Source organism: Dermochelys coriacea, chromosome 1 (assembly GCF_009764565.3).
Source record: "Dermochelys coriacea isolate rDerCor1 chromosome 1, rDerCor1.pri.v4, whole genome shotgun sequence".
Classification (NCBI taxonomy): domain Eukaryota; kingdom Metazoa; phylum Chordata; order Testudines; family Dermochelyidae; genus Dermochelys; species Dermochelys coriacea.
This window is the reverse complement of record NC_050068.2, coordinates 166,728,897-166,754,916: the sequence shown is the minus strand read 5'-3', so window position 1 is coordinate 166,754,916 and position 26,020 is coordinate 166,728,897. Positions and strand designations below refer to the sequence as shown.

The following is a 26,020-nucleotide window of genomic DNA, read 5'->3' as shown; positions in this document are numbered from 1 at the left end:
CCTTAATTCAGCCCTCTTGTGCATGTGCATTATGACACAGTCTTTAATTACATGATCACATAACTATTTTTTCCACAGGATCATTGCCTCATTCAGTGCACAAAATGGGGTGAATCAGGGTTGTGTAGTTAAGGAGACTGTTGTCCATAGGATTCCTGCTCCATTTGGTGCAGAAGTTGGAAGATGCATGGTGAATGTGGCAGGGAATTACAAGAAGAGGATCTCATGGTTAAGGCAGTTGAATGCTGCCCTGGAGAGTTGGATTCTAGCCCTTTCTCTGCCCCAAAGGCCCAGATACACACAGGGATATGCAAAAAGACTTAGGAGTTTCAGTTGAACAGCTTCAACAGGAGAGATTGAGCCCACATCAGAATGTTTCATAGCTCAGTGGTTAGGGTAGTCTTCTGAGAGAGGGGGGAAATCTCTGTTCAGATCCTTTCTCCCCTATTAGGCAGAGAGGGAGGAACTGAGCCTGGGTCTACAACATACCAGGCAAAAGTGCTAACGACTAGGCTAAAAGCAATAAGGGGGACACTATCCCCTTCCCTCCCAAATTTTGTATAGGGCTGATCTTGTAGGTAGCCTCTGCTCAGGCTCCACAGGTAGGGAGGAGATAGGGGGAGGAGCACCCGTCTTCCCCCATTTTGTGGATCACTCCGGGACTTAGACAGGAGATTGACATCCAGATGCCTATTGTGAGGCACATGCCCAGAGGCAAAAACGAAGGCACCTAGGGAACTTTTACCCTGAAAACGTAGGCGCCAAATGAGTATAGGTTTTGCGAGAGCCACAGTTTTGTGGTTAGCAATGGAACTTAGGGGTTTAAAGTATCTATGTATCTTTGTGGATCTGGGCCATTGTTCCTATGTGATGCTAGGCAAGTCATTTAAACCAGACTCTCACAGCTGCTCACCAATTCTGTATTCCTCATTTCTGGGTGCCTGGGTTGAGAGTCCAGGGTCTGATTTGCAGAAATGTTGAGTGGCATATAACACACAGTAGGTTATAAATAATATACATCTTTGTATGTATAACATTTAGACTGAAAGCACCCGGGGGACATGGATTTGTTTCTTCTATGTCTGTAAAGTACAATGTATATCTCTGATGCTTTACAAATAATTACACACTAAAAAACTGCATTAACCTACCGTGTGTTATTTTGGGCAAGTAATTTTCTCTGTCTGTACTTCTGTTTCCCTTCCCACCCATTGTCTCTCTGGTCTGTTTAGGCTGTAAGCTCTTCAGGGCAGGGTCTGGCTCCTTGCTTTGTTTTTAATACATGACCTAGCACAATGAAGCAGTGATCGCTTTAAGCTCTTCAAGAGGTACTGTATATAATTTATTAGTTGTATTGCAGGTGTAGCAGTGATATAAATGTGAAATTGCATTTGTCCATGCACCTTTCACCCCATCACCTTTACTCTTCCAACTAATTCATGTCCATTCTCAGCAGAAATTACTTCTAGCATTCATCTATTTGCACATGTGTGTCTATATACAATTGCAGACACACACGCATGGGTGCATTTTGTAGAACATAGATACCTAATTACCTGATTTGAAACCCCATTTAGATGTCTAAATGCTAAAAAAATTAATCCATCTTCATTTGTGCCAGCAAAATTACACCCTCTTATTTGTGTCTAAAAATAGAGAGCAAAACTGGAAGCTGCTTTGGAAAACTTTGTTCTAATTTCACAATGCTTAGAGTGTGCAGTGATTTCCTCTGCTATAGAGCAGGAGCCACAATTGTGGAGTCTCTCTTTGTGCAGATGCATCTTTTAAGGCCCTGCATTGTAGTGACCTTTCTTGGACAAAGAGGGGAAATTGGGCTAAGGAATTTTACTGGGGTCTTTAGTAGCAAAAACTACTAACCAGCCTAATAGGTGTTCCTTATTTTAATAAGTGATACTGTAGTTGTGTTCTCAGAGTTGTTTCCCCAGCATATGTTAATAGAGATTTCAACTTGTCATTTCAAAGACTGATTAAATAATTAGGCATTGAAAAAAAGCTTAGTTTTATTCTCTTATTCAAATACACAGTCACCTCTCCACACTAGACGGAAGTAAGCATGGGCAGCAAGAGAGAAATTTACCCTTAACTGCTAAGGGCAGGGTGGTCGTGTAAGATGTAGCAAACTACTGCAGAATCCTTTTTGAAACTTACTAGTTTGGAGACATGATCCAAATATTTGAACTGCAATCCATTACTTTCCTTTATTTGTATATAAGAATCTATCTTCAGCTGATTCAGTCTTGTGGTTAAGGTACTGCACTGGGATTTGAGACATCTGGGTTAAATTCCCAGGTCTGCCACAGACCTTTTTAAAATACTCACTTCAGATGTCAAACTGACAACACCAGAAACTGAAATTGTTCATTCACGGAATGTCTATGACACAGGTAGCAGAAGCACATGTTGCTTCACCACTGTGACTCATTCTCTTTGGAAGGATTGCTTCCTAAAGGCTAGTTAAAAGATGCTCAGATACCATACTGAGGAGTATGATATTAATACTTACCTAGGTACATTCAATCCTTGGATTTCCTGCTGGGTGTACCAACAAAGCGGCTAACTGCTGTGGGATGGTTTTTGTACATTTTCCATATTTATAAATTGTTGGTATATGTATTGACATTTTATGAGATCCACTCATTTTATATGTAATTAATGTTGATCATCAAGAGGAATTTAGTTATCCGCAGAAGCAATTGCACTAGAAAATGCTCTTATTTATTAAACTTTAAATCTATATTTTTTATATCTTTTAAAAGCAAGTGAACTGTTATTTTGATTGACAGTTGTATTTTTCTAATGGCTACTTGATCTTGAAAAGCAATCTTAGCTAATTACTTGTTATAAACTTTGGGCCTAACAGCTCCCTTTTGAAGACTGAAGAATAGCTAGTGGTAGTGGGCTCTGATGGGACAAAACTGCAGAGGTCCTCCTTGCAGAGTTTTCCCTAAATCCTTTTGGCTAGGGCATGGGTTTGCCTCTCAAAAGGAGGAGGCAGTTGGGTCCCAGACTGTATAGATCTTGGGGGATTCGCTAGAGGCATAGGGCTATTCCAGCAGAGACTTTGTGCCTACACATTGTTCCAGAGTCCTTTATCCCCTCTTGTATTGGACTTGTTCTAGCAGCGACTTTCCAGATTGTAGCTGCCCCAGAGCCCTCCATTCTTAGGGAGCAGTGGGTGCCACAGTACTGAGGACCTTTCACAAAAGATAGTACACTGTCAGACTAATCTATTTATGGCGGTTTCCTGCTGGTTGGCAGAAGGAAACATGCATATAACACAACCTTCCCTAGCTCTGAGGTGTAGATTCCTGGAGGATGCTCTGTGGATTAGGGATTTGCTATAACTGCTAAATTTTCCTAAACTAATGTTTTCAGAAATTCTCATTCTGTTCCATGTTTCAGAATCTATTAGTGAAAAGTTTCAATTCTTACAGTGCAAAACCACCTGGCACCATCTTACCTTGAAGAAGGTCATTGTTGATCCATCTCTAACAGCCCCATATTCTATCTTGGTTTGCTTTGCCAAATCATCTGCTGAATCTATGGGGGATTCCATTCTCTCTACTGTCAGGAAGGCAGCCAAGTTGGCAGTGTAGGATGAGATTATGATTAAGGTGAAAAACCACCATATTCCTCCAACTATTCTGGTAGAAAGAGCTTTGGGCATCAGCTCTGATCCTGTTACAATATCATCAAAACAATTGTATTAAAACATGTTGAAAGGAGTCTCTCTGGCAGTAGATTATTTTTAGGAGCATAATACATTTATGAACCACAGAATAATAATAAAATCTACACAGTAATCTCACATATGTACAGATAAATTTATAATATACTTTGAAGGGGATGTATGCCATGATACCTAACACACATATGATTATCCATGGGTCTGAATACCAATTTGTCTTTGAGAATGTCACCTTTGGAGTTAACCTTTTAGACTCCTAGCCTATACTAGCCATTTATCTGTATCTTAACTGCTTGTTGCAGGTACTGTAATGAGGCTTTAAGCCTTAAGAACAATACAGTAGAACCTCAGAGTTTCGAACATCTCAGGAATGGAGGTTATTTGTAACTCCGAACAAAAAGTTATGGTTGGTCTTTCAAAAGTTTACAACTGAGCATTGACTTAATACAGCTTTGAAACTTTACTTTGCAGAAGAAAAATACTGCCTTCCCTTTATTTTGTTAGTAGTTTATATTTAACACAGTACTGTACTGTATATTTAATTTGTCTTTGCTGCTGCCTGATTGCATACTTCTGTTTCCAAATGAGATGTGTGATTGACCGGTCAGTTTGTAACTCTGAGGTTCTACTGTATCCCATTCCCACCATTTCCCATTTAGAGGAAAGGCTTACAAAGATGGCTTTACCCTGTGTCTCTTATCCACACATCCAGATATGTATGGTCCTGCAGCCCTCACTCAGACAAACAGTATCATTACAGTCAGTAGTGTACCAGTAAAGTCAGTGGGACTTACTCACGTGAATAAGAACTGCAGGGGTCAAGACCTAAAATACGTCATCTTATAAGCCTATATTTTGTTTTAAAGTTAAGAAAGTTAAAAGCAATTATACAGTCCCTTCTGGATCTCTACATGATGGTGCAATGTTATGAATAATAAATTAATCCCAATTAAAGGACAGAATGACGACTGAAACAGCATTAGCACATCTGACTGCACATCTCACATGGAGAGACTAGGACAGTAAATGGATAATTTGTAGGTTTCATTTTACTTTTTAAGGTCATGTAATTGACTCAGGAGGGTTGAATTTGATCCCAGCTATGAAGCAAAGTACAGTAACTCCTCACTTAACGTTGTAGTTATGTTCCTGAAAAATGCGACTTTAAGCAAAACAATGTTAAGCAAATCCAATTTCGCCATAAGAATTAATGTAAATAGGAGGGTTAGGTTCCAGGGAAATTTTTTTCCCCCCCACTAGACAAAATCTATATTTTATTTTTTTTTAAATACACCCTTCCCCCGGAGTACATTTTAAACAAACAATTTAATACTTTACACATCAATGATCATTGTGAAGTTTGAGGTGGTGAAGTTAGAGGGTGGGATATTTCCCAGGGAATGCCTTACTGCTAAATGAACTAGCATTTGGCTGAGCCCTCGAGGGTTAACATGTTGTTAATGTGGCCTTGCTCTGCAAGGCAGCACGAATGGAGGGGAGGGGAGACAGCATGGCAGACAGAGAGAGATGCGCATTGCCCCTTTAAGTATGCTGACACCATTTAAAGTACATTGCCTTTAAAAAGATCAGGAAGTTGAGACAGCAGCTGTGGCCAGCACACTGCCTCCACCGGGAGTCCTGTCCTGTCCTGTCCTGTCCCCACCCTGCTTTATGTGGAGAAGGGGTAAGCGGAGGGCAGGAGTGGGGGGAGGGGGACACCCTGACATGAGGGCTCCTGCCTTGGAGCTGCTCCCGGCAGCAAGTAGGAGGCTGCCGGGAGCAGCTCCAAGGCAGAGGGCGGGAGCAGCACAGGGCAGTGGGGGGAGGGACAGCTGAAGGGCCGGGCAATTGGTAGCCTGCTGGATGGTTGCTGCACAGGGAACTTAGGGCTGCCAGGTCCACCCTGGTTCCAAGCCCCCACCAGCTCGCTCCAACCGGCTGCTCTTCCTGCAAGCAGTGCACAAAGCAGGCAACAGCCAAACAACGTTATAAGGGAGCACTGCCCAACTTTAAACGAGCATGTTCCCTCATTGATCAGCAACCTTAACCGGGCTGACTTTAAGTGAGGAGTTCCTGTACTCTTAAATATTACAAGCCAAATTCTGCCCTGGTTGACACAGTGTGCAACCTCACTGACTTCAGTGGATTGCCTGGGGTTTAAGGCCCAGATTCAGACACGCACTTGATTGTGTACTTATAGTCAACTGACTTCAGTTTAACTTTAGAGTTAAGCATAGTGCACAAGTGTTTTGTTGAATAAGGATAGACTTAAGCAAATGCTTTAGTGCTGGCTGAACGGTGTGTGTGTGTGTATATATATATTTGATATAACTAATATTCATTATTAGAGAAAGGTCCCTGTTGTTGAAGCATTATGTCTTCTGAGCTACTTAATGATTTATGTAGGAACTTCAGACATTTCACAGAATGTATTTAAGAACTTGGAAGATTTTAACATAAAAACTCTATACAATTTGAGCAAAAATTGAAAGGGTAATAATCTTCCAAACCACAAGCAAACAGATTTAATTTAGCTTTTTATAAACGTATGTACATCTCTTAAAGGTCAGAGCTAAGCACAGTCCAGGGCTCAGAGTACATTTATGTAGTTACCAAATTATGAGAGGTAACAGCAAAGCAGACTTCCTGCTGTGTATAGCCTCTGTGTTGTACTGATTTTAAAGTAGGCCAACAGTCTAAAAGTAGAGGTTTCTATTTAATTTAGGGAATCTTAAGGTGTCATTTCAAGAGCCGCAGATTCATCCAGATTTATGTTTAATTGTGCTTTTCTTGGTGCTTTATCAGACTAGATTTTTTTAAATGTAGTGAAACGTGGTTATTTATTCTTAAGGATGTATTTTTAAACAGTAGTTGACATAGCAAATGTAAGAGCAGGCTGCTACATATACTGATTCAGATCTTCATGGAGATGTCATTTTCTAAAAGCCTAGATAGCTATAGGAATAAGATGTAGTTAGACAGTGGTACAATGCTTAGTTTTAATGTATAGTAATAGCCAACTAAACTTCAGAGACCTTAGCTTGCAATAAAAGCTGGTAGTGCAGCCTTATAGTTAGAGGTATATGATAATAGATGTAAGTGGAGAAACTCTTGGTTACTGTAGCTTTTTGGCAAAAATTATAATACTCCAGTGGTTTTCTCTAGTGGCAAATTAGTTGTATAAATGAAACAGAAAAATCTTTAATCTAATTAAACTAATACATTTTAACCTGCCACTGGGTGTTATAAGCAAGGGGATTGATCTTGTAAGATGCTGAGCACTCTCCACTCACAGAAGTCAATAGGAGTTGAGTGGGGTTCAGCATATTGCAGGATCAGGCCTGTGATTTTTTTTTTTCCTTCCCCCAGTATTCACCATCTCTTGGAACCTGATTCAGTAAAGTGCATAAGCACATGCTTTAGTTTCATTGATGTAATCTTGTGAGACTTAATCTCTACCTTTAAAAGGTAAGAACGTGTTTACGCACTTTGTTGAATTCGGGCCTTAGCAGGTCACTGAGTTTTTAAAAGTAATAGTTTTCCATACTTTTTTTTTTAAAAAATTTGTTTGACTATAATTAGAAGTATGCCTTATTTGGATTCTTCTAGTCTTTGAAGGTAATATCTGGGTTGAGAACTTCAAGGGAATGGGGAAACAACATCTAAGTAAAATGTTACTAGCAAGATTCAGGGTCAGAGACAATACTTGCTGAAGTCTCTCTAGTGCCTTTTTATGGCAGACATGACAGCCAATCCTGATCCAGACTTTGCTCACGCTCTGTAGAAAAGAGAAAGTCTGATCATCACATTTTAAAATTTAACAAACAAGTGGCTTCCAGTCAAGCACAACAAGCAGCTTCTGTTAACAAGCAAGAGCATAACAATAGATGCAGAGGTTAACAACCATTCATCTCTTGTTCAAACTCTACATGTTACTGATGGTGCACTTACAGTCACACATACCACAAGTTTGTACATGGAAACATTTGCTTCGCCTTACAAATGTTTTTGTAAAGCTTCTTGAAAGACAAGCAGAGTCTGGTTGGGGCTGACTGTCATGTACCCAAGGTAGTGGTAACTAGCAGACACTGCATCCCACAGTTTGCTGTGGATGATGGTAAACTCCAAAAAGGCAGGACATTAAAAACACAAAACCTTGGGGCACTTTCACACACAAGGCAGTCACAATTATATACACACACCTGCCTGATACTGTAAAACCTTAGTCTGTATTTTTCAGATACATTGGAAAAAACAAAAACACCTTATCTCCAATCTTCAAAATAATTTGTGAGGATGTGTCCTATGAATACCAATAAAACTGTTTGCATGCATTATCCTAGTTAGTGTGAAATTTCTTCACTACCCTAAAAAAAAAAATCCTTCAGTATTATTTGTTTACAAAATTCAAATTGGTATTCATGCCTATGAGAAGAATAAATTGTACCTGAATGAATGTAGGTGTTCCTTTCTTAAATATTTGGGAATTTGTTACCAATGTATTGCTGCGACTTCCTACCTTTTTTTTTTTTTCAAAAGTTTTCAGAGATGTTGAATGGACCCCCGTATTGATACAATATAGCCCTTTAATGGGAAACCTCAGTATACACATGCCATAAGCATAAGTGTTTAATACATGTATCTGCTTGACTTCCCATATCGAGTGCACTTTGCTGCCCTTCATTGTCAAGTGAGTATCTGTGTGCAATTTCCAAAATTCAGCAGCAACTGGGACTTGACTTGGTTAAATTCTAAGGTTGGCTGCATTTACAAGAGGATGGGACTCAAACCTACAGAAAAGCCAATAAAAATAGGTTTTGTTTTGGTTTTAAATAAGTTTGACAATTGCCAACAAAACTTAATCTTTTTGAAGAATTACCTTTTGACTGGCTGTTATAGTAAATGTTCCAGAATCGCTATGGCTATTACTGTCTATGTTGGGATGAAGCCTACATGAAGAGAGATTTTTCCTGTTTTCTGTCTAGGGATTGGAGATTTATCATCAATAAAAATACCTTTGTAGTCATCTGGATATTTTATGTTTTGTCCACAGACGCTCCCATATGGGACAGCCAACTTTATACTTTATTGTATGTTTTCCCTTCTAATTTCTGCAGTTACCTTATTTTGTATTTAAGCCGGTATCAGTTTCATTTCCCTTCCCTCCCTATCCCCGCTTCACTGTGTAATCTGCTTTTTTAATTTCTGAGATCAGGTTTTACAATATATGTGGTAGCTACAGATGGTGGAGTTTACCAGCACAGAAGCCCTTGAGCAGACTGTGGGATGTGTGCAATAATGATGTGTGACCCGTGTACCTTGCTGCATGAGAGCTCCAACTCCAAACCAGAAACTATTTAGTAAAGTAAAATTGTTTTCCACCACATCTGAGTCAGGGTTGCACGGGTGGGGGTTATACCACTCATAGGGTGTAAACCTGTGGTAGTTAACAGAAACAGTCTGTAAACATCAGATAAAATACACACTTAGCCAGCAAACCTGCTAAAGAATGCAGAAAATGAAAAGATTAATGAAGAAAATAACCCAAACTAAAGGATATACATGTGTTCCGCTACCATATGCAAGCTGCAGAGCAGCACTGTAGTGCAGGGAGGGGCTTTCAGAGCTCCAGTTTTAGCATAAACCCTACTTCATTAATCCTAATGCTTTTTGACTGTAATCCTCAAAGACTACTGTTTCTTTCAAAGTTCCCAGTCATTCCCCTAGCCACGCGATTGTTGACCTGCAGAGAGGGGGGATGCACTGATTCCATGTAGCTGCTCCTTGGCGAAGTATGAAAGAATAATGGCACTCTAAAAGCAGTGCCTTTGGAGTATTCTCTATAGAAAGAACTGGCATTGGGCATGACAAAAAAACCCAAAACTATATTATATGACCTGTTCGTGTTAAGATATTAATTTGTGTCCCTCTCTTCAAGTGAGGTTACAGCACTTTAATAGTAAGAAGTTGTTGCTACTTTGCAAGAGTAATTTCAGTCCTTAAAAACCAGAGGGGTATATTTTCAGTATCATGTATAAAGAATTAGGCAGCCAGTTTCCCCTTAATGAGTGGAAGAATAGTGCTTAATTCCCAGTGAACCTTGCTGAAAATGCAAAATCTATACCCCCTTATGTTCTGCAAAACAGTTGGCAAAGTTACTTTAAAGTTTGTTCCTCCCCATGGTACCCTGCCTGCTGCTTCTCAGCTCTGCAGGGCACATTAGGTGCATTCCTGCTGACGTTTATGAATATAGCTTTAATTGACTATGTCATGCTAATACATTTTAATTACTGTTTCAGCAATATAATTAAGCTTTGAATTTATTCACTCTTGCAACCAGAGCACTACACTAAGCTGAAGTAATGAACACTGATAGTAAGGAACGTACTAATTGAAACAGTAGGTAGCTTAAGATGCCATTAACTAAACAATATCACCACCACTAGTACAATAGTTAAACATAATTGCAAGAGGCAATATAAAGATTAAAGACAACATTTCTACATATGCCATTTAAACACACAAAAACAAACCCCAAGCCATTACATTCCAGCAAGTTTTTCCACTGTGCTAATAGAGTGAAAACCACCTTTCTACAAGCAATGAAATTGTTCTTAACTAGATTTGTGCACAAAGGGTGAAATTCATCCCTGTGCACCAGCTAACTTGCACATAAGCCATCAAATTGCAAAGGCCTTCTGCTGGGCATTCACACACACTGAATTACAATGTTGACATGTTACAAAGTGTAAAAAAGTAATTGCACCTGATCTTTTGCTGGGAGTCTTGCACTGCAAATTGAGGAGGGCTGAGCTCTTGCATTGTTTTAAGTAATAAACATTCTGTGGCTTAGACAAAAATATATCAACAGAAGGAACAAAATGGCAACTGCTAGAAAATATCAATAAAATTCAGTCAGCAGAACTGCTTCTGCTAGACCAGAAAGCTTTATTATATGACCTTTTGATTAGTCAAGGAGAAAAAGTACCTATAGTTGATATTTAAAAAACATTTTTTGCTAGTATATTAGTGACTCATTCTCTTTTAGAATTAAATATCAGATTTACTTGTTATGCACCTTATTCTGTGCAATGTACCATATGAAATGTCAATGCAATGAACAGAGGAGGGGCAGGTCAATTATTCTGTTCCAGGACTTGGCTAACCTAGGACATTTCTGTTAATATTTCCACTGTTTCTACTGATTCATTTCCACCAGTGGGAGCAGTAGTGTAGACACGATGTTGGAGGTTGCTGGCAGTTAAGCACTACCTCACTTAGGGTTTCTCTGAGCAAAGTTTGAGGACACTGTGTCTATATCACTGATGGACGCCTATGCTAGCACTTCCACCACTGATGAAACGAAGGTGGCAACAGATAGAAATTTTAGCAGAATATTAGCGTAATCACAGCTAATGTGGAGAAGAAAAAATTTTTAGTCTTGGCACACAACAGAATGAAGTTAATCTGTCACTCTTGGACAGATTTAATATTAGCCATGAATGAGATGACGATTTGTGCAGTTAGAATTATTATTCATGGTACAGTGAGCTACTGCAAGAGCTTATGGGAAATCATGACTACTTGTATACAGTCTTGTGGCTGATGTTAGATTAGCCATCAGTGATGGATGAACTCTTTCGGTACCCAGGATCTACACTAATGAGTGGTCCCATGATCTTCTACCCACACTCTAAGCAGTTTAAAACACCACAACAATAAACCCCACAAATTGCCCCCATCGCTGTAGTCTGCCTTGGGCACTGGTGCTGAAACCAGCAAGCAGACAGTTTCACGTACATGAAAGAGTGCATTTGGACAGTGCGACCACTTGAAAAGAAAGCTGTTCTGTGGGCCGTAAAGAAATACACAACCACATCAACTGACCTCTGTGGGGACTGCTCTTGTAAATAAGGGAGCTCGCCAATTAAAAGAAATCATAATTCAGGATGGGGGGAAAACTCATGACAAGAACTATGTAACTTGTCTCAGAGCTGTATAGGAAATCAGAGTGTGAATACACATTATCAGAATGAATAACATGGGGCTATCATAATAATGCTATTTTATTGCATTTCATCTTTCATTGTAGTCTCTGGAATCAAAGGATACAATTAAAATTGTCTCGAATTTTACATTTACAAGAGTTTTGTAATAAATGTTTACATTGCATCTTTACTTTGAGATGAGGAATATTTAGAATTTCAACAATACAGCTTTATGTATTATCCCATCACTATTATATAATTGTTAGACCATGAAGAGTTACATGATTTGAAATGTGTTTTCTTGGAGTATCTACTCTGATGCTCTTTTTCTTTCATTAGTGTGAATTGTGTCATTTTTTTATATTCAAAGCAATACATAATAGAATCGGGGTATAAGCTTTACAAGGTGTCAGCAGAAAAAAAATTGTTGGTAATGGAAAAACCAATAACCCAGACAAATATTTGTATGTCTGTCTATTCCTAGGGAGGAGAAGAAAGGATTGGAAAATGTTTGAAAATAGTGATGAAAATTATAATTCCAAGTAGTGGAAAAAGTAAAAATAAATAGGACTTTTTAAAATTGTGGCAGAGCTCCAACCTTGTCCCCATGGGTCCCATGCTTCCCAGCAGTTTATGCAAGCTTCAGAGGCTCACTGCAACCCTCCACATAGCCCTTCTCTCTCTCTAGGGCCAGGGATACAGTCTACTGAGCCCTTTTCATCATAAGCCAGCAATGGAGGTTGGTGAGAGAATTCCCAGTCTCTGTTGCTCCTACAGCCTCATGCCAAAACAGTTTAGCCTCCTGTCCTGACAGGGGCCTGTTTTTCCATCTCATGAGGTGTTTCTGTAGTGGTGGGTTGGGGGGGAACCCAGGCCCACCCTCTACTCCAGGTTCCAGCCCAGGGACCCTAATGGTAGCAGCTGTTGGCAGCCAACCTTTTACTGCCAGAGTTGCTACATTTCCCTGGGCCACTTCCCCACAGCTCTCCTGCTTCTCCCTTGCCTTAGGGCTCTCTTACCAATGACTTGAGGGTGTCTTCATTAATCAGCCCTTCAGCCACACTTCCTCTCCTGGGGCTCCTCTCTGCCTGACTGGAGTGAGCCCTTTTATATTATCAGAGGGGCCTTAGAGAGTCAGGTGGTCACATTAGCTTAATGGCCTCACCCGACTCTTTGCACGTTAATTGGAGTCAGGTGTTCTCATTAGCCTGGAGCAGCCCCTGCTCTGGTCAGTCAGGGAACAGAAAACCATTAATCCAGTGGCCAGTATATCTACCTTCTGCTACTCTGCTGTACCCAACTGGTCTGGGTCTATCACAGTATGGATATCAAATGCCAACAGAAAAAAAATAAGTTTCAAATATGGCATCCAAGGGATGTTGAATTAAAATTTTATATATAAAATATTGAAATTCCTAAGGAAGGGATATCTTGGAAAGTCTCATATGCAATATAGATGCCTGATCCCACAAACCTTTATTCAAATGACTAACCCTTATTCATACTAGTAGTAGCATTGAAGTTAGTGTGTCTAACTATATATGAACTATTCATGTAAGAAAGATATTGGAACATCAGACTCCAGAATTGCTAAGAAAGGTGTATTGCTAAACTCTGTCAATCAGATTTTCATATTTTTCCTTTTTAGTTTTTAAGCACAATTTGTTGAACTTTTCATCAGTCAATTCCCCTCCTCCCTCCCGGTTTCTAAACTTGTTGTATTCTATTAGTAGTTTTCTCTTCTGTGGGTTAGGAGTTCATTGTTAGCAGAGGCTCTGATTCAGGACAGCATCTGCTTAATTTTAAGCCCAGTTTAAGTCCTATTGAAATTAAACACATGCTCCACTGGGTCATAAGTGCCTTCCTGAATATGGCTCTCACTTGGGATGTGAGAGTACAAAGCTTTGCACCTCCTGTGACAATTCACTTTAGAGAGGTATGGGAGCATCTTGCAGAGCCAAGCCCTTAGGTTTTCTGTTATGCTATCCTAAATTTTCAGAGCGAATTGATCTGAGCTGACTTCTACCCTTCAGCAGTGAAGATTCTCAGATTCTCTCTTGGCTTTTAACTGTATGAACTGTTAGTTGAAAAGTGCAGTGCTTATAAAGGAGTAACTATATGCTGAAAAGCAGTTGTATGTAATATTTTCATTTCTATTAAGTAACTTGACAAATTTTATCAATTTTATTTTTTCTCGCTTCAGCTCTTAAGTAAAGAACAATCCCATCACACTAGGAATATTTATTTTCATATAAAAATAATGCAAGATAACCCCTCCAGGATGCAATGTTTTTGGTACTTGATAAAATTCCTAGAATATCATTAAATTGTTATTAGTGGAGTGGGTATATGTTGTGTGACCAGTGCAACACCCATATGATAAGAGGTAAGTAAAGAGGTTGTCTCTCTCACACAGTCTTTAAACTTACCTTGCAATTACAAAGAGTACACAACTGACTCCAAGGCAGGCTAGGAGGACATACATCCAAATATCAGGAGAAAGAGGGTTGAGAAAGGAGAAAACACCAGGATTTGTGCCATTGGGTTTCCGGTACAAAATACTGATCCCCAGCGTCATGAAGGGTTTTGAGAAGTCAATAACTTTCTCCCTTACGTAGGTGATAGTGAGAGGAGCAACCGCCAGATCGGCTTTCTGGGAACACAAATTGGAAAATATTTTCATTTTCTTTGCATTCAACAAGCATATTTTTATATGCACCCCAAAAAAGTCAAAAAACTTTCCCTTGTCTTTGCAGATACCGAGATCCTTTGATGCAACAATACAGGTACCTTTCCAAGGTATAGGGTAGGGCATGATTTGGGAATCCTGCATGGGGGCTCAGCACCGCTCATCAACTGCAGAGCCGTGAAGTGCAGAAGCTCCCTGCCTACTGTTGTGCAGGGGAGATTGGGTCTATTGCTATGGAGATTTAACTATCATTGCAGCAGAGTAGGGGCCCGGGTGCTGGGGAACTACTGTAGTCTCAGGGATATCATAATAGCCATGGATCAGGTCTACAGTATGGGGGAATATATTTCTTCCCTCCTAGAACACCCCAGAACTGCAGACCCTAATTACTTATCTTTGTTCAAGGGCTTTTCTGCTCTGTGAAAATGACTAGTGCTCCTGCTAATGTAAAACACTTCATTTGACTTGGCTTCTTATAAACTATATTAGGTTAAAGTAGAATAAAGACAGAACAATTCAATCTTACATGATCTATGAGTTCTTTGACCATCCCATTCCACTCTCCTTTGTCATTCTGGGCTCCATATTTACCATCAGAAACTAGTTTGACCTCATAGATGAAGCCTAAAATATTTGACAGTTCCTTCAACAAATCCAGGCAATATCCTTCGAATCTGTCATTTCCATACAAGGGCTTATCAGACTTTTTGTACATAACATAGGGATCTTCCTATAGGATAAACACACCAAACATGTAACAATAGAAATGAGGTACATTTCAGATAATCTCAGTTTATACATTACACAAATAGTTGGATGATTTACTACAGTTGTACAGGTGCAACTAATTTACCATGTCCATTAAGAGTCATCTTAGATATGTTAGTAAATTGTCCAAATCAATTAGCTATAAATATACTGGGTCTGAGTTTCATTGGATCTGAGGGCCTGTTACTCCCATTGGCTTTAATTAGAGTTGTTGGTGCTCAGCCCCTCCAAAATCAAGCCCAAGATCTATACTATATAATGTGCCATGTTAAGGGATGGGTAAGGATACTGCAGTAGTACAATAAATACTACATGAAGAATCATAAAAGAAACCTAAAAATTGACTTTCTAAATAAAACAAACCTTAAAAAGTATGAAATCATATAGCCATTGACTGGACAATATATTCATGGGAGATGATCAAAAAATAGCATAGGCAGAGTGGTTTTGTGCACATTTCAGCTCTGGGCAAGGCAGGCTTCTGTAGTTTTAACCTAAAGTGCAAGGCTCCTGGCAGTGGAAAGTCAGCAGGGAGGGAGTTGTGGCACCAGGAATCTGCAACTTCCCCTTCTCCAGGGAACCCAGAACCAGCCAGCACAGCCCAAGTAGCAGCAGCGCTGGCCAGGAAGACAGGGATCAGGGTGGCTGGAGGGTATACAATTCAGCACATCCTCCCCACTGTAACTTCCATTTGACACTGTGAGGATGTACCAGTATCTGTCTCTCCACACTGTACCATAAGCTGCTCTTCTCATCCAACCTTGTTTGTAGTGAGAAGTCAGAACACGTACATGCTGACCATAAAAGTTAGTATTTGGGTGTGTGAAATTTTCTTGGTTGAAAGAAATACAGATTGTTTCTTCAAACTACAGAGATAAGCTAAAAATAATTTGGAAATGTGATTACTCCGGTGTATAGCTGGATAGTAGGCAGTTTGATTGTGTCTATATGCAAATAGTATGCTGGGCTAGAAACATGGGGTGGTTTGTCAAAGCATACGTTCGTACAGGGAACCACAAAAGATGAAGTGCAGCTTTTGCAAAAGAAGGCTTCAGATAAATATGTAAAACAAATGAAGCAATGTATGATCTATTTTACACTATGGATAATAATATTAACACTATGCAGCAGGACTTACCAAAATGGTAGTGACTATGAGTGTTCGGTTAGCCAGCGAATCGGTGATATTGGTAGATCTGTCTTTATTGCTGTCAGTCATATTAAGGCCACTTTTTGAGTTCCAAACCCCAATCTGCACAGAACAAAGTAAAGAAATGGCTGCTAAGCCTCAGGGATCACATTCAATGAAATTATGTATAATTTTCCATAAATGTTCATTATAGTTCACAGTCCAAAAAATTGATATCATACATCACTTGATTGATTGACATCCACTGATACCATACATCACTGTGATAGACTAAAACACCAGCAATATGAAATGTTTCAGGAACAAACCGGTTGTAATTCTAAATAAGGGAACAACATCAAATGGTTGATTGTCATATTTAAATTATTAAGAACACTCTGCTCTTTCAAAAGCAGATTGAAATGAATTAACCATAAGAGTATAAGGTATGTCAATAAAGCTGTGCATTTGCCAATTTACTACAAAAGTAGAATATGTTGACTTTTTTAGGAGGAAACAATGTCAAATGTCTATTTTCATGAAGTTGTTTCTTTTTGTAAATGGTAAAGTTGAAACATATGGCAAGACCTTTCCTTTCCAAGACAACAGATTAAAAGCTTGGATACATATGCTGAAACAGACTGATGGATGCACTGGCCTTTTACTTCTGCTCTGAACCTGCTGAAGGCACAGATGATTATTCCAGTCACTTCTTGACTACTGATATGACAGAACCATCAAGGTGATGCCATTTCACCTCTGATCAGTGTTTGTCAGTAAAGGCTAAAGGAGAATGTAGGTTTAGATTCCTTTCCAATCCCCACAATAAGTAACTCCAGCATTTAGGGCTTGATCCAGAGCCCAATATAGGCAAGAGGGAGGCTTTCACTGATGTCAATGGATTTGGATCAGTATCTTTACAGTGGTGCAAATTACAAAAGTAAAGTTATTTATCTGAATAAATCATCAACTTTACATATATTCAAATTTAAATCTTAAGATTTTATTTCCAAATCCTTCTGGTATTAATGTCTTTTAAAATGAAGTGGTATAGATTTGGAAATTGGACAATAATAGACCCCACACAAGTTTGCATGCACAAGTTTTCCTCCTGAAAAAATATTGTGCCTCCAAATAGGTGTAATTAAAAATGCTACTTTGCATAAGGCCCAATTCAGCAAAGTATCTAAGCACATGTCTAACTAAACACATGAGTAGTTCCGTTCACTTCAGTGGGGTTATACATGTGCCTAAAGTTAGACATGTGCTCAAGTACCTTGCTGAGTAGGGGCCTAAATGTCGAGGTTCAAAACCTGTAGCCCAGTGGTTAGGGTACCCCTTGGGATGTAGGAGCACCCCTCTCCTTGATGAGGAGAAGGGATTTGAACAGGAATCTGCCACCTCTCTGGTGAGTGACTTAGCCACTAGACTAGGGTGGGTCTCCCTCCACTTTAACATTCTCTCCCTACCACCAGATCAGGCCACCCAAGCAAGACAGGCACTCCTCTGCCTATCTTTCCCCCAGTCTGTGGATTGCATTGGGGATTAGGTGGGTGATTAGTGCCTCGGTGCCTACAGCGGGGCTGCAGCGTGCATGCCTAGAGGCAGAAACATAGGTACCTAGGGGATATTTACAGCAGAAATGTAGGTGCTAAATGAGTCTAGCTGCCTATAGAGTTAGGTGGCAGTTGAGCAGGAGTTTTGTGTATAGTGGAGGAGCCTAAAGCTGGGATTTAGGTGCCTAAATGTGGGGTTTAGGCATGTAAGTACCTTTGTGGATCTGGGCCTATGTGCCCTCCATTTTTATTGGATTGAAATTGTCACTTCAATGGGAACTGACTTCAGGGGGGATGGAGGGCACTGAGCATTTCCAGGATTAGGCCCTGAAGTGACATCTGAGTACAGCAATTTGAAAAATGGAGCTTTTCATTATCAATCTATTGTTAGACACTCGTGATGAAATGACACATGCAGAAGATGATTAGAGAGTATTCAGTATCTTTCTATGCTATTAGCAAACTTGATGAATGAAGCATGATATGCCTTAGACCAAATTAATGCAAAAAAAAAATGCACAAAGCGAGCAGATTCCCTGTTCCAACTTTCCAGGCTTTTGAAAGGTTAGAAAAAGAATCTTGCAAAGTTAACTGTCAAACAACTGGAAATATAGAATCAAAATATCTGTTACTAAAGAATGATCCATTTTACAAAGCTCAGCACAGGTTTTACTTTAATTGCATGGAAAGATTTTCTTCTTAACCTGAACTAATGAAATAGCATCCTCCACTTTGAGGAACAAAAATCAATACAAAAATGGTATATAAGCCATCTGCATTCAGCTGCCAGTTTAAATATGATCAATACCCATGTAATGATCCACACACATTGATTTGTTAAAACAATCTGGAATGACATCAGAAACATCAACTACTGTCTTAGGTTAGACAAGTTAACCAATTTACCTTGAATTTAAAGAGACAGGGCCATCTCAGAGTCTGGTCCATACAGTATACATACATATATTTTAAATTGAAAGTTTGTGAAAGGTACCAGATAGATGGCTTTGGGGACTGGCATACTCTATCTTCGGAACAGCATGCTTCATCACACTGGTCTGCCAGTGCGTTTCAACTTCATCCTGGAGGGACTAGCTTTCAGTGCCTCCCTGCTTAGATTGCCAACAAGGCTGCCAGATCAGACCAAGACTGAAATTGCTGACTTGCCTCCCATATTGTACACCTCCATCAGCTGGTCAGTCACTACTGACCAAGGCGGGATTCGTTGAGATTATTAATTGAGGCAGGGACTGTCTTTCCTTGTCCAGAACCCAGCACAATGGGGCACTGCTCCTGATTGGGGTTTTGGGGATCGCTATTATATAAATATAACAACAACAATTATATCATTCAAACTATCTATGGCTGAAAGCCTGCAGATCCCATTGTCAATTTCTTTATCTAACCATTTCTCCTCCTAGGACATTTTAAATTGGGATAACATTGTTCATGATTCTTTCCCCTCCCCTTAAGACACACACATGCATGTCTTTTAGATTTCTTTTGCTTCCAGAAGATCAATTTGGGATTATTGATCTGAAAATTATTTATATACACGACCTGTTGGGTATTATCAGTTTAGTTAATCTGGGGCCATGATAAATGGCTAGTTTCTGTTCTGAGGCAATGCGCATTAATCAAAAGCTATTCTGCTCAACGTTGCTGACTTCCTGACACACTGGTGTGCTTGAAATAGCTGGCAATGAGGAAGAGCAGAACGGTCATACAGAACATGGAATAGCACAGTCATAGTGTGTACAGAATACATCAAGATGGCCACTGTACATTAAAATTAAAGGAATGACACTGTAGGTCAGTCAGATACTAACAATGAAAAAGGTCAGAAGGGCATTGGATGAATGAGGCCAAGGTATTACATAATTATGGTGAATCTGGAGGGGTTTATTGCAGTTTAGTGACAAATTTAAGACATATAATATGCCCTTCTCAATGAGTCTGTGTTCTGAACCAATTGTAATTTGGTTTAAATTAATTCAACTTAACATGAAATGCCTAGAGTCAAAAGCTAGATTGGTTCAATAAGCTTCTGTATGTCAGGTAGGATGATCTCTTCACTAGTAATGAGGAAAATAGAATCCGTTGTGCCTTAGCCTGATTCACTGAAGATTAAAACAAGGTTATTAAGTATGTGTTTTATTAGATTTAAAAAAAAAGAGTGCTATAGGACACTGTAAGCTACTCTAGTGTAGAGTGCCAAAAAAAGTATTTTTAAATGGGGAAAAAAGTTTAACCTTTTTTCAAGATGTATGCAAAAAGGTAATACTTATTATTTTACATAGCATTTTTATCTGTATATCCCAAGCACTTTACAAAGATGGGTAAGAGATTATTATCCCCCTTGTATAGAGGTAGAAAATTAGACTCACAAAAAACTAAAGGCCTTATTATTAGAGGTGCTGAGCACCTGTAGTGCCCTTTGACTTCAGTTGGAGCTATGGGTGCTCAGCACTTCTGAGAATCAGGCCTTGTAAGTGACTTGCCTATGGCCACTCAGTGAGTCCACAGCAGACCTGAGAATAAAACTTGGTTCTTCTGATTCCCAGTCTGATGCCTTTTCTATTAGTCCAATCATCCCCCATATGTTAAAAGGGAGCAGGAGATGTCTGGAATAAGTTGGATAGTTTATAAACAAGCCTGCTTCCAGTTCACATGTGTTATTGAATGTCTGAATTGCCCATTAATTGTATGGACTATTGTATGCCAGGAGCTAATGTGGTAGTCAAAACTTAAGTCTACGATCCTAGAAAAGTCATTCATGGCACACACTTTGTGGGAGTGTCAATAAGCCACACACTTAGCACAGCACCCACCATTAATGCTGTTAAAGGCTAGACTAATACTTGAAACACCATTTTAATGAGTAAGGTAGGGGAACAGCTGTGAAGATGTCTTCTTTTCTTAATGCCACCAGACTTCATTCGAAGGAGCAAGAGGGCTAACCCTTGAGAATTTAAAAAAATGTTATTAGGGAAAAGTATTTAATCCATCTGAGGTCTCTTTACAATTTGTAAGTACTAGAGTGCATATCCTGAATAGGAATGGAATTCATTCTATCACAGAAAAGCACACTCTGAGATAGAATATTGTCTCTAAACTGCAATCTGAGATCCATTTGTCAAAACCCAAAGGATGAGTTTTAAGACCCAACCTGAAGGTTTTTTGCATCACCTGTCTGTGTACAAACCTTCTTCCACACTTTATATAAATGCTTAGAAACCTCGCCAGCAGCCTTGGTAAAGAGAAAAATAAACAGAGTGCTTCATTAAAGATGAAAAGTTAAACCAGTTTAGAGAGCTGAATGCTAGTAGTTATGTCTCAATTAACTCAAAGATGATTATTCAGAATCAAAATGCAAATCCATTGAGCCAAATATTTTAAGTGGGAGGAGAAACAAAGTTGTTTTTAGTTGACATTAAGCACCGATCTCTATAAATCAAGAACTCTAACTTTTTCATAATTTACACCTCCCATTTCCCCCTCTCTCCCCCACCATGAGCCCTTTCCTCTGTAGCTGGAGCACAGGAAGCCCTGTTGAGCACAGTTCCTTGGTGCACAGGGTGCATGGAGCCCTGAGTGGTGTTTGGTATCCTACCCTCTGCACCACACAGCAGAACTGTGCTGGTTCCAATAAATTCAGAGACTCTGCATCCTTCATTTTTGCTAGTAGTAATTAGATCTAGCTGACAATATGATGCTTGAGATAACAGCGGAAGCTTTGTCTCTGTTATTATAGATCAGAGCCTAAATGGCATCCTCTGGGATAAGGTGCTTTTTCTTACCCTTATGTATTAAATAAGGAAAGAGGTAGGTTCTTTAGTATCTTCCCAATCTGCTAGCCTACAAATGTGGATTATTTGATTTTGTTTTATTTAACAAAAAGAAGGCCCAGATAGGTGTCCAATCTGCATCCTCAGGACTACTGGTAATGACAATATAAAGGAGACAAGACCTTTTCACACAGATTATTTCTGAAGTATAGCTTTGCAATTTACAAGACTCTCAAGCATGTCCTGATGAAATGTGATTTTGCTTGACCTTTGCTTGAGTGTAATACCAAATTCAGACACTTATCCCAAAGAACACTGTTTAATCTCAACAGAATAGACCACAACTCATTTCATTTTTCCTCAGTAGCATAACCATTTTAGTGGAACAATGAGTAATTAGGGATGGGGTGAAAACATAATTGTTTAATTATTGAAGATGAGCCAAACAATTTAGTATTTCAGCTCGTTTTGAAATTACTTAAATTCCTTAGCGCCACCTCCCCCCCCACCCCACACCTCCTCAATACACACTCATTAAAAATTGCACAATAGATATATAACATGGCTAAACCTCTGGACGTTAAAAAAAATCACTTTAAAATACAGATGCTATTCTTTACAAGGCACACCGGTTTATTGTCTGATGGAAACTACATAGAAGTTCGTTCAACTTGCCGGCCATTAATTCTGTGGGGATTGAGACGACATTTAAACTTGATTTACAGGATGTGAATTGACACAGTGAGGCATGGGAAGAGCAAAAACCTCACAGAAAGAGCAAAAGAAAATATATTTTCACTTAAGATAATGATTGCAATTTCCAGATTCCTATTCAGTACCCAGATATGTAAGATAATATGAATTGCAAAAGTCAAAAATCTTTTCTCAGTATCTGTGTAGGAGAATGAGGGAAGGGTGACCTGTCTCCTTCCCACACAACCCAAACGCCTGCTGCCCTCTGGAAGGATCTAGAGAGGCAAGTTTTCTTTAACAAGAGCCCAAGAAACTTGAATGAAAGTTTTGTCTCATCAACACACAGCCTTTTGGGCTTTCTGAGCGGGAGGGGATCCCAAACAAACTTAAAAGGCAGCTTTTCCAATCACTCTCAGAGCCCCAAAATGTGTCCTGGGGCATGGCTCTTACTTCAGAGCCTGGATGGGTGAGGAAAAAAAGGGGTTCCTTAGCAGAGTCTTTCTTATAATTTCTTATGAGGTGACTCACCCTGCATCCAGCTGTGCTGCCCAAAGCTGACTCCTTTGCAGCTTCTCAGAGTCTGTGTCCCATTCTCTGCCCCCTCCCCCACTGAAATGCTTCAGCTCTCTTATAAGGAATCAGGTGCTTGAGATTCCTTCCCTGCACTGGTGTCTCTGGTTAGCTCATTTAGCAAGCCTGATCCAGATTTCAAGTCTCCTGCAGGACAGCTCCCTCACTCCCTCTCACTCCTTGGCTCTCTGCCTTTGAGTGGGTCTGTTGGAGCACTCACTGTGTGGCTTTCCATTTCGTGCATCCCAGACAAAGAGTGCACATTCTGGTGGTTCTTGTCAGGATGATGGTCTATATGAAAATGAAAGGGCTGTAAGGTGAGGTACCAACAGTGACCTGGGCATCGTCGGGAGCCTCTGGAGTCCCGTGTGGTCAATGATGAGAAGAAAGTGGATCCCAAACAGATGATAGCACAGGATTTTCTCCACACAGTGTATTGCTAGGCATTCCTTTGAGGATCGAATACCACATTTCATAGTCCAGGAGTTTCCTGCTCATATACAGAATAGGGTGTTCCTGGCCATGGAACTTCTAGAGCAGTACTGCTCCCAGGGCGCAGTATGAAGCACTTGTGTGTAAAATAAATTCTTACTGAAAAATCAGGGCTACACAATACAGGTTTGTTTCAGAGAATCTCTTTAATTTCTCTGAATACTGGGCACTTTGGGGGGACCAAGTGACCTGCCGAGAAGCTATTTTTTAATGAGATCATTGAGGGGAGCTTCTAGTGAAGTCAGAGATCACATTTATTTGGTGGAAGTCTATGCAGAATCGAATGGTCCCATCTGCTTTAGGTACAAGGACCACATTGGACTAGCACATTGGCTTCAACTGGGTTTTATCTGAATGAGGTGGGAGCCTAGTGAGGTTTGTCTTGAAAATGGGTAAAGTACGTCCTAGTATGCCCACACCAGGTCTTTAATTGCCCTCTCTCGTCACTGGACAACCCACTGCCAAGTGGGGTCCCTTTGACCCCTACCGCAACTGGTTCTGGTAGCTGAGGTCCTAAATCCTCATCTCTTTCTGGATGGATGAAGATATATTCTGCACCCTCCAAGGTCACAGCAGATTTACATGGTAAATCTCCTTTGGCCTTTGTCAGTCTGGGGAGTAAACCTTGTAATCAGCTGGCCCAACACAGAAGACCTCATAGGGACCCTGAAATTTGGCTAGGAGTTTATTCTCTCAGCTAGGGAATATTTCTAGGGAAGAAATAGGAGGACTTGGTTGCCAGACTGGAATACCCTCATCCTAGCTCCCTTATTATACTGCCAGGCCTGGCTCTACTGGGCCTGGAATAGGTTGGCCCTGGCAAAATGACCAAGGCACTCCAGCCTCTCTTTCATTTGTAGAACATAGTGGAGGACATACGTGGGTAGACTGGGTTTCCCATGACTCCTCGACCAGATTTAAGATACTAAAGGTTGTCTTCCATTGAGAATTTCAAAAGGGGAAACACCAGTAGATGCCTGTGGAACTTCTTGTGCCATAAATAAAAGGAACAGCAGCAATTGATCCCAGTCTCTGGTTTCTGTCCCAATGAACTTTCTTAGCATCAACTTAAGAGTCTGATTAAACCATTTGAGTAGGCCATTGGTCTGAGGATGGTAGGACCAAGATCCAGAGTCAAACCTTTAAGGGGAACAAGACCCCTGGATAATTTCTGAAGGAAGGCCTACCCTGGAAAAGATCTGCAGTAGCTCCTGCATGAGGGTGAAAGCGATAGTGTTCTGCAAGAGAGCAGCCTCCGGTTACCTTGTGGCATAGTTGATGAGTATGAAATAAATGTGACCCCAGCCACTTTTCTCAAGGGGGCCTACCATGTCAATCTCCACCCTATCCAAAGGGGTTGTTACAAGAAGGATGGATATTAAGGGAGTCCGGACTCATTCCTTAGGGGCTACCTTCTGTCAACCTGGGCAGGATAACAAAAATCCACTACTTCCTAAAATATACTCAGCCAAAAGAATTGGGCCAGTAGTTTTCCAAATGTCTTTGCCTTACCCAAATGTCCAGTCATCAGGACAGAGTGTGCTAGTCTCAACAGTTCTTGATGAGCTGGTTTGAGAACCAGGAGCTGGACCCTGGGCTCTTCCATGTGAGGTTGTTTCTTCACCCAGTCCAGAATTTCATTATGTAACTTGAAATGAGGAAATTGTTGAGTAACAGTGTTCTTAGGTGGCTTCCCCATTGATCACAGCTACCTTGTTGAAACATTCTTGGAGGGTCTGAACTTCATCCTGAGCAGTGATGAAGTCAAAAGGTATCATCTAGTCTAAGGGTCTCTGACTTGCTTATGGGCAGAGTGTGATGGGGGTCTGTTGGGAGGTCAGTTGCAGAGGCTCCTCTTCTCGGAATGGATTCTCTATAGGCCCCAGTCCCAGCACAGGCTCAAGTCTTCCTGGGGCCTTGAGAGTTGCCTGGGGTAAGGAGCACTGAGTTTCTATTCACGAGCATGGAGAGGTGTATGCTAATCCAGGATTACAGGCCAGGGAAGGTGCTCCGCTACATCCACCTGGAGACACCCCATGTAGTCAGCGACTTGTAAGGTAATAGGGACAGTCAGATAAGTGCATCTTTCTGTATGTAGAAGATTTGGACAATTTGATTGGATTAGAAGGCTTTGGGCAGGAACAAATCTTGGTGCAGGAGCATTTGCCCAAAGCCAGAATCCATCAGCCTGTCTATGAGGTGTAGTCTAACTTGATGGGAACCAAAAAGGGTCTTTTGGCATCCCACTTTGGCAGGTTTGAGGTCTTGCCCTGTTGGCCAAAGTGACACCCTAGATAATCACTCTCCAGGAGAGGGCACTCTCACTGCATGTGTCCCAACTGCCCACACTGATAACATACGATCACACCCTCTTGAACGGAAGATGAAGTCCACTCTGGCGCCTGGAGGCTCAGATTGCCCAGGAAGGTAGGGGCTCTGTCCATTGAGGGGGCCAAGTAGTGTGGGCACCTCCATGTGCCAGGGGTGCTGAAACCCAATGCAGCTCTAATGACTTGAGTTACCATGGGGAAGCAGAAAGGGGTGGTGCTCCCAAGGCTTGAGGCCTCTGCCTCCAAAAAGCTTTCTGTCACCTCCATGGGTCCTGCAATGGGTACTGGGCGGAACCAATGGACCCAGG

At 40.5% G+C, this 26,020-nt stretch overlaps 1 protein-coding gene across 3 annotated transcripts in view; it reads right to left on the bottom strand.

The window, feature by feature from the left end:
* The window catches only part of GRIK1 (glutamate ionotropic receptor kainate type subunit 1), a 227,820-nt gene that overhangs the window by 26,125 nt on the left and 175,675 nt on the right, over positions 1-26,020 (bottom strand). For 2 of the 3 annotated variants that reach the window (XM_043508817.1, XM_038415686.2), the window contains exons 9-13: positions 16,293-16,406; positions 14,913-15,116; positions 14,127-14,350; positions 9,028-9,146; positions 3,482-3,699 (exon numbers count right to left, since the gene is read on the bottom strand). In XM_043508817.1, coding sequence (XP_043364752.1) covers positions 3,482-3,699; positions 9,028-9,146; positions 14,127-14,350; positions 14,913-15,116; positions 16,293-16,406 — 879 coding nt within the window. Of the gene's footprint in view, positions 1-3,481; positions 3,700-9,027; positions 9,147-14,126; positions 14,351-14,912; positions 15,117-16,292; positions 16,407-21,044; positions 21,090-26,020 lie in introns of all 3 variants that reach the window. The other variant, XM_043508822.1, reaches the window with a different exon arrangement.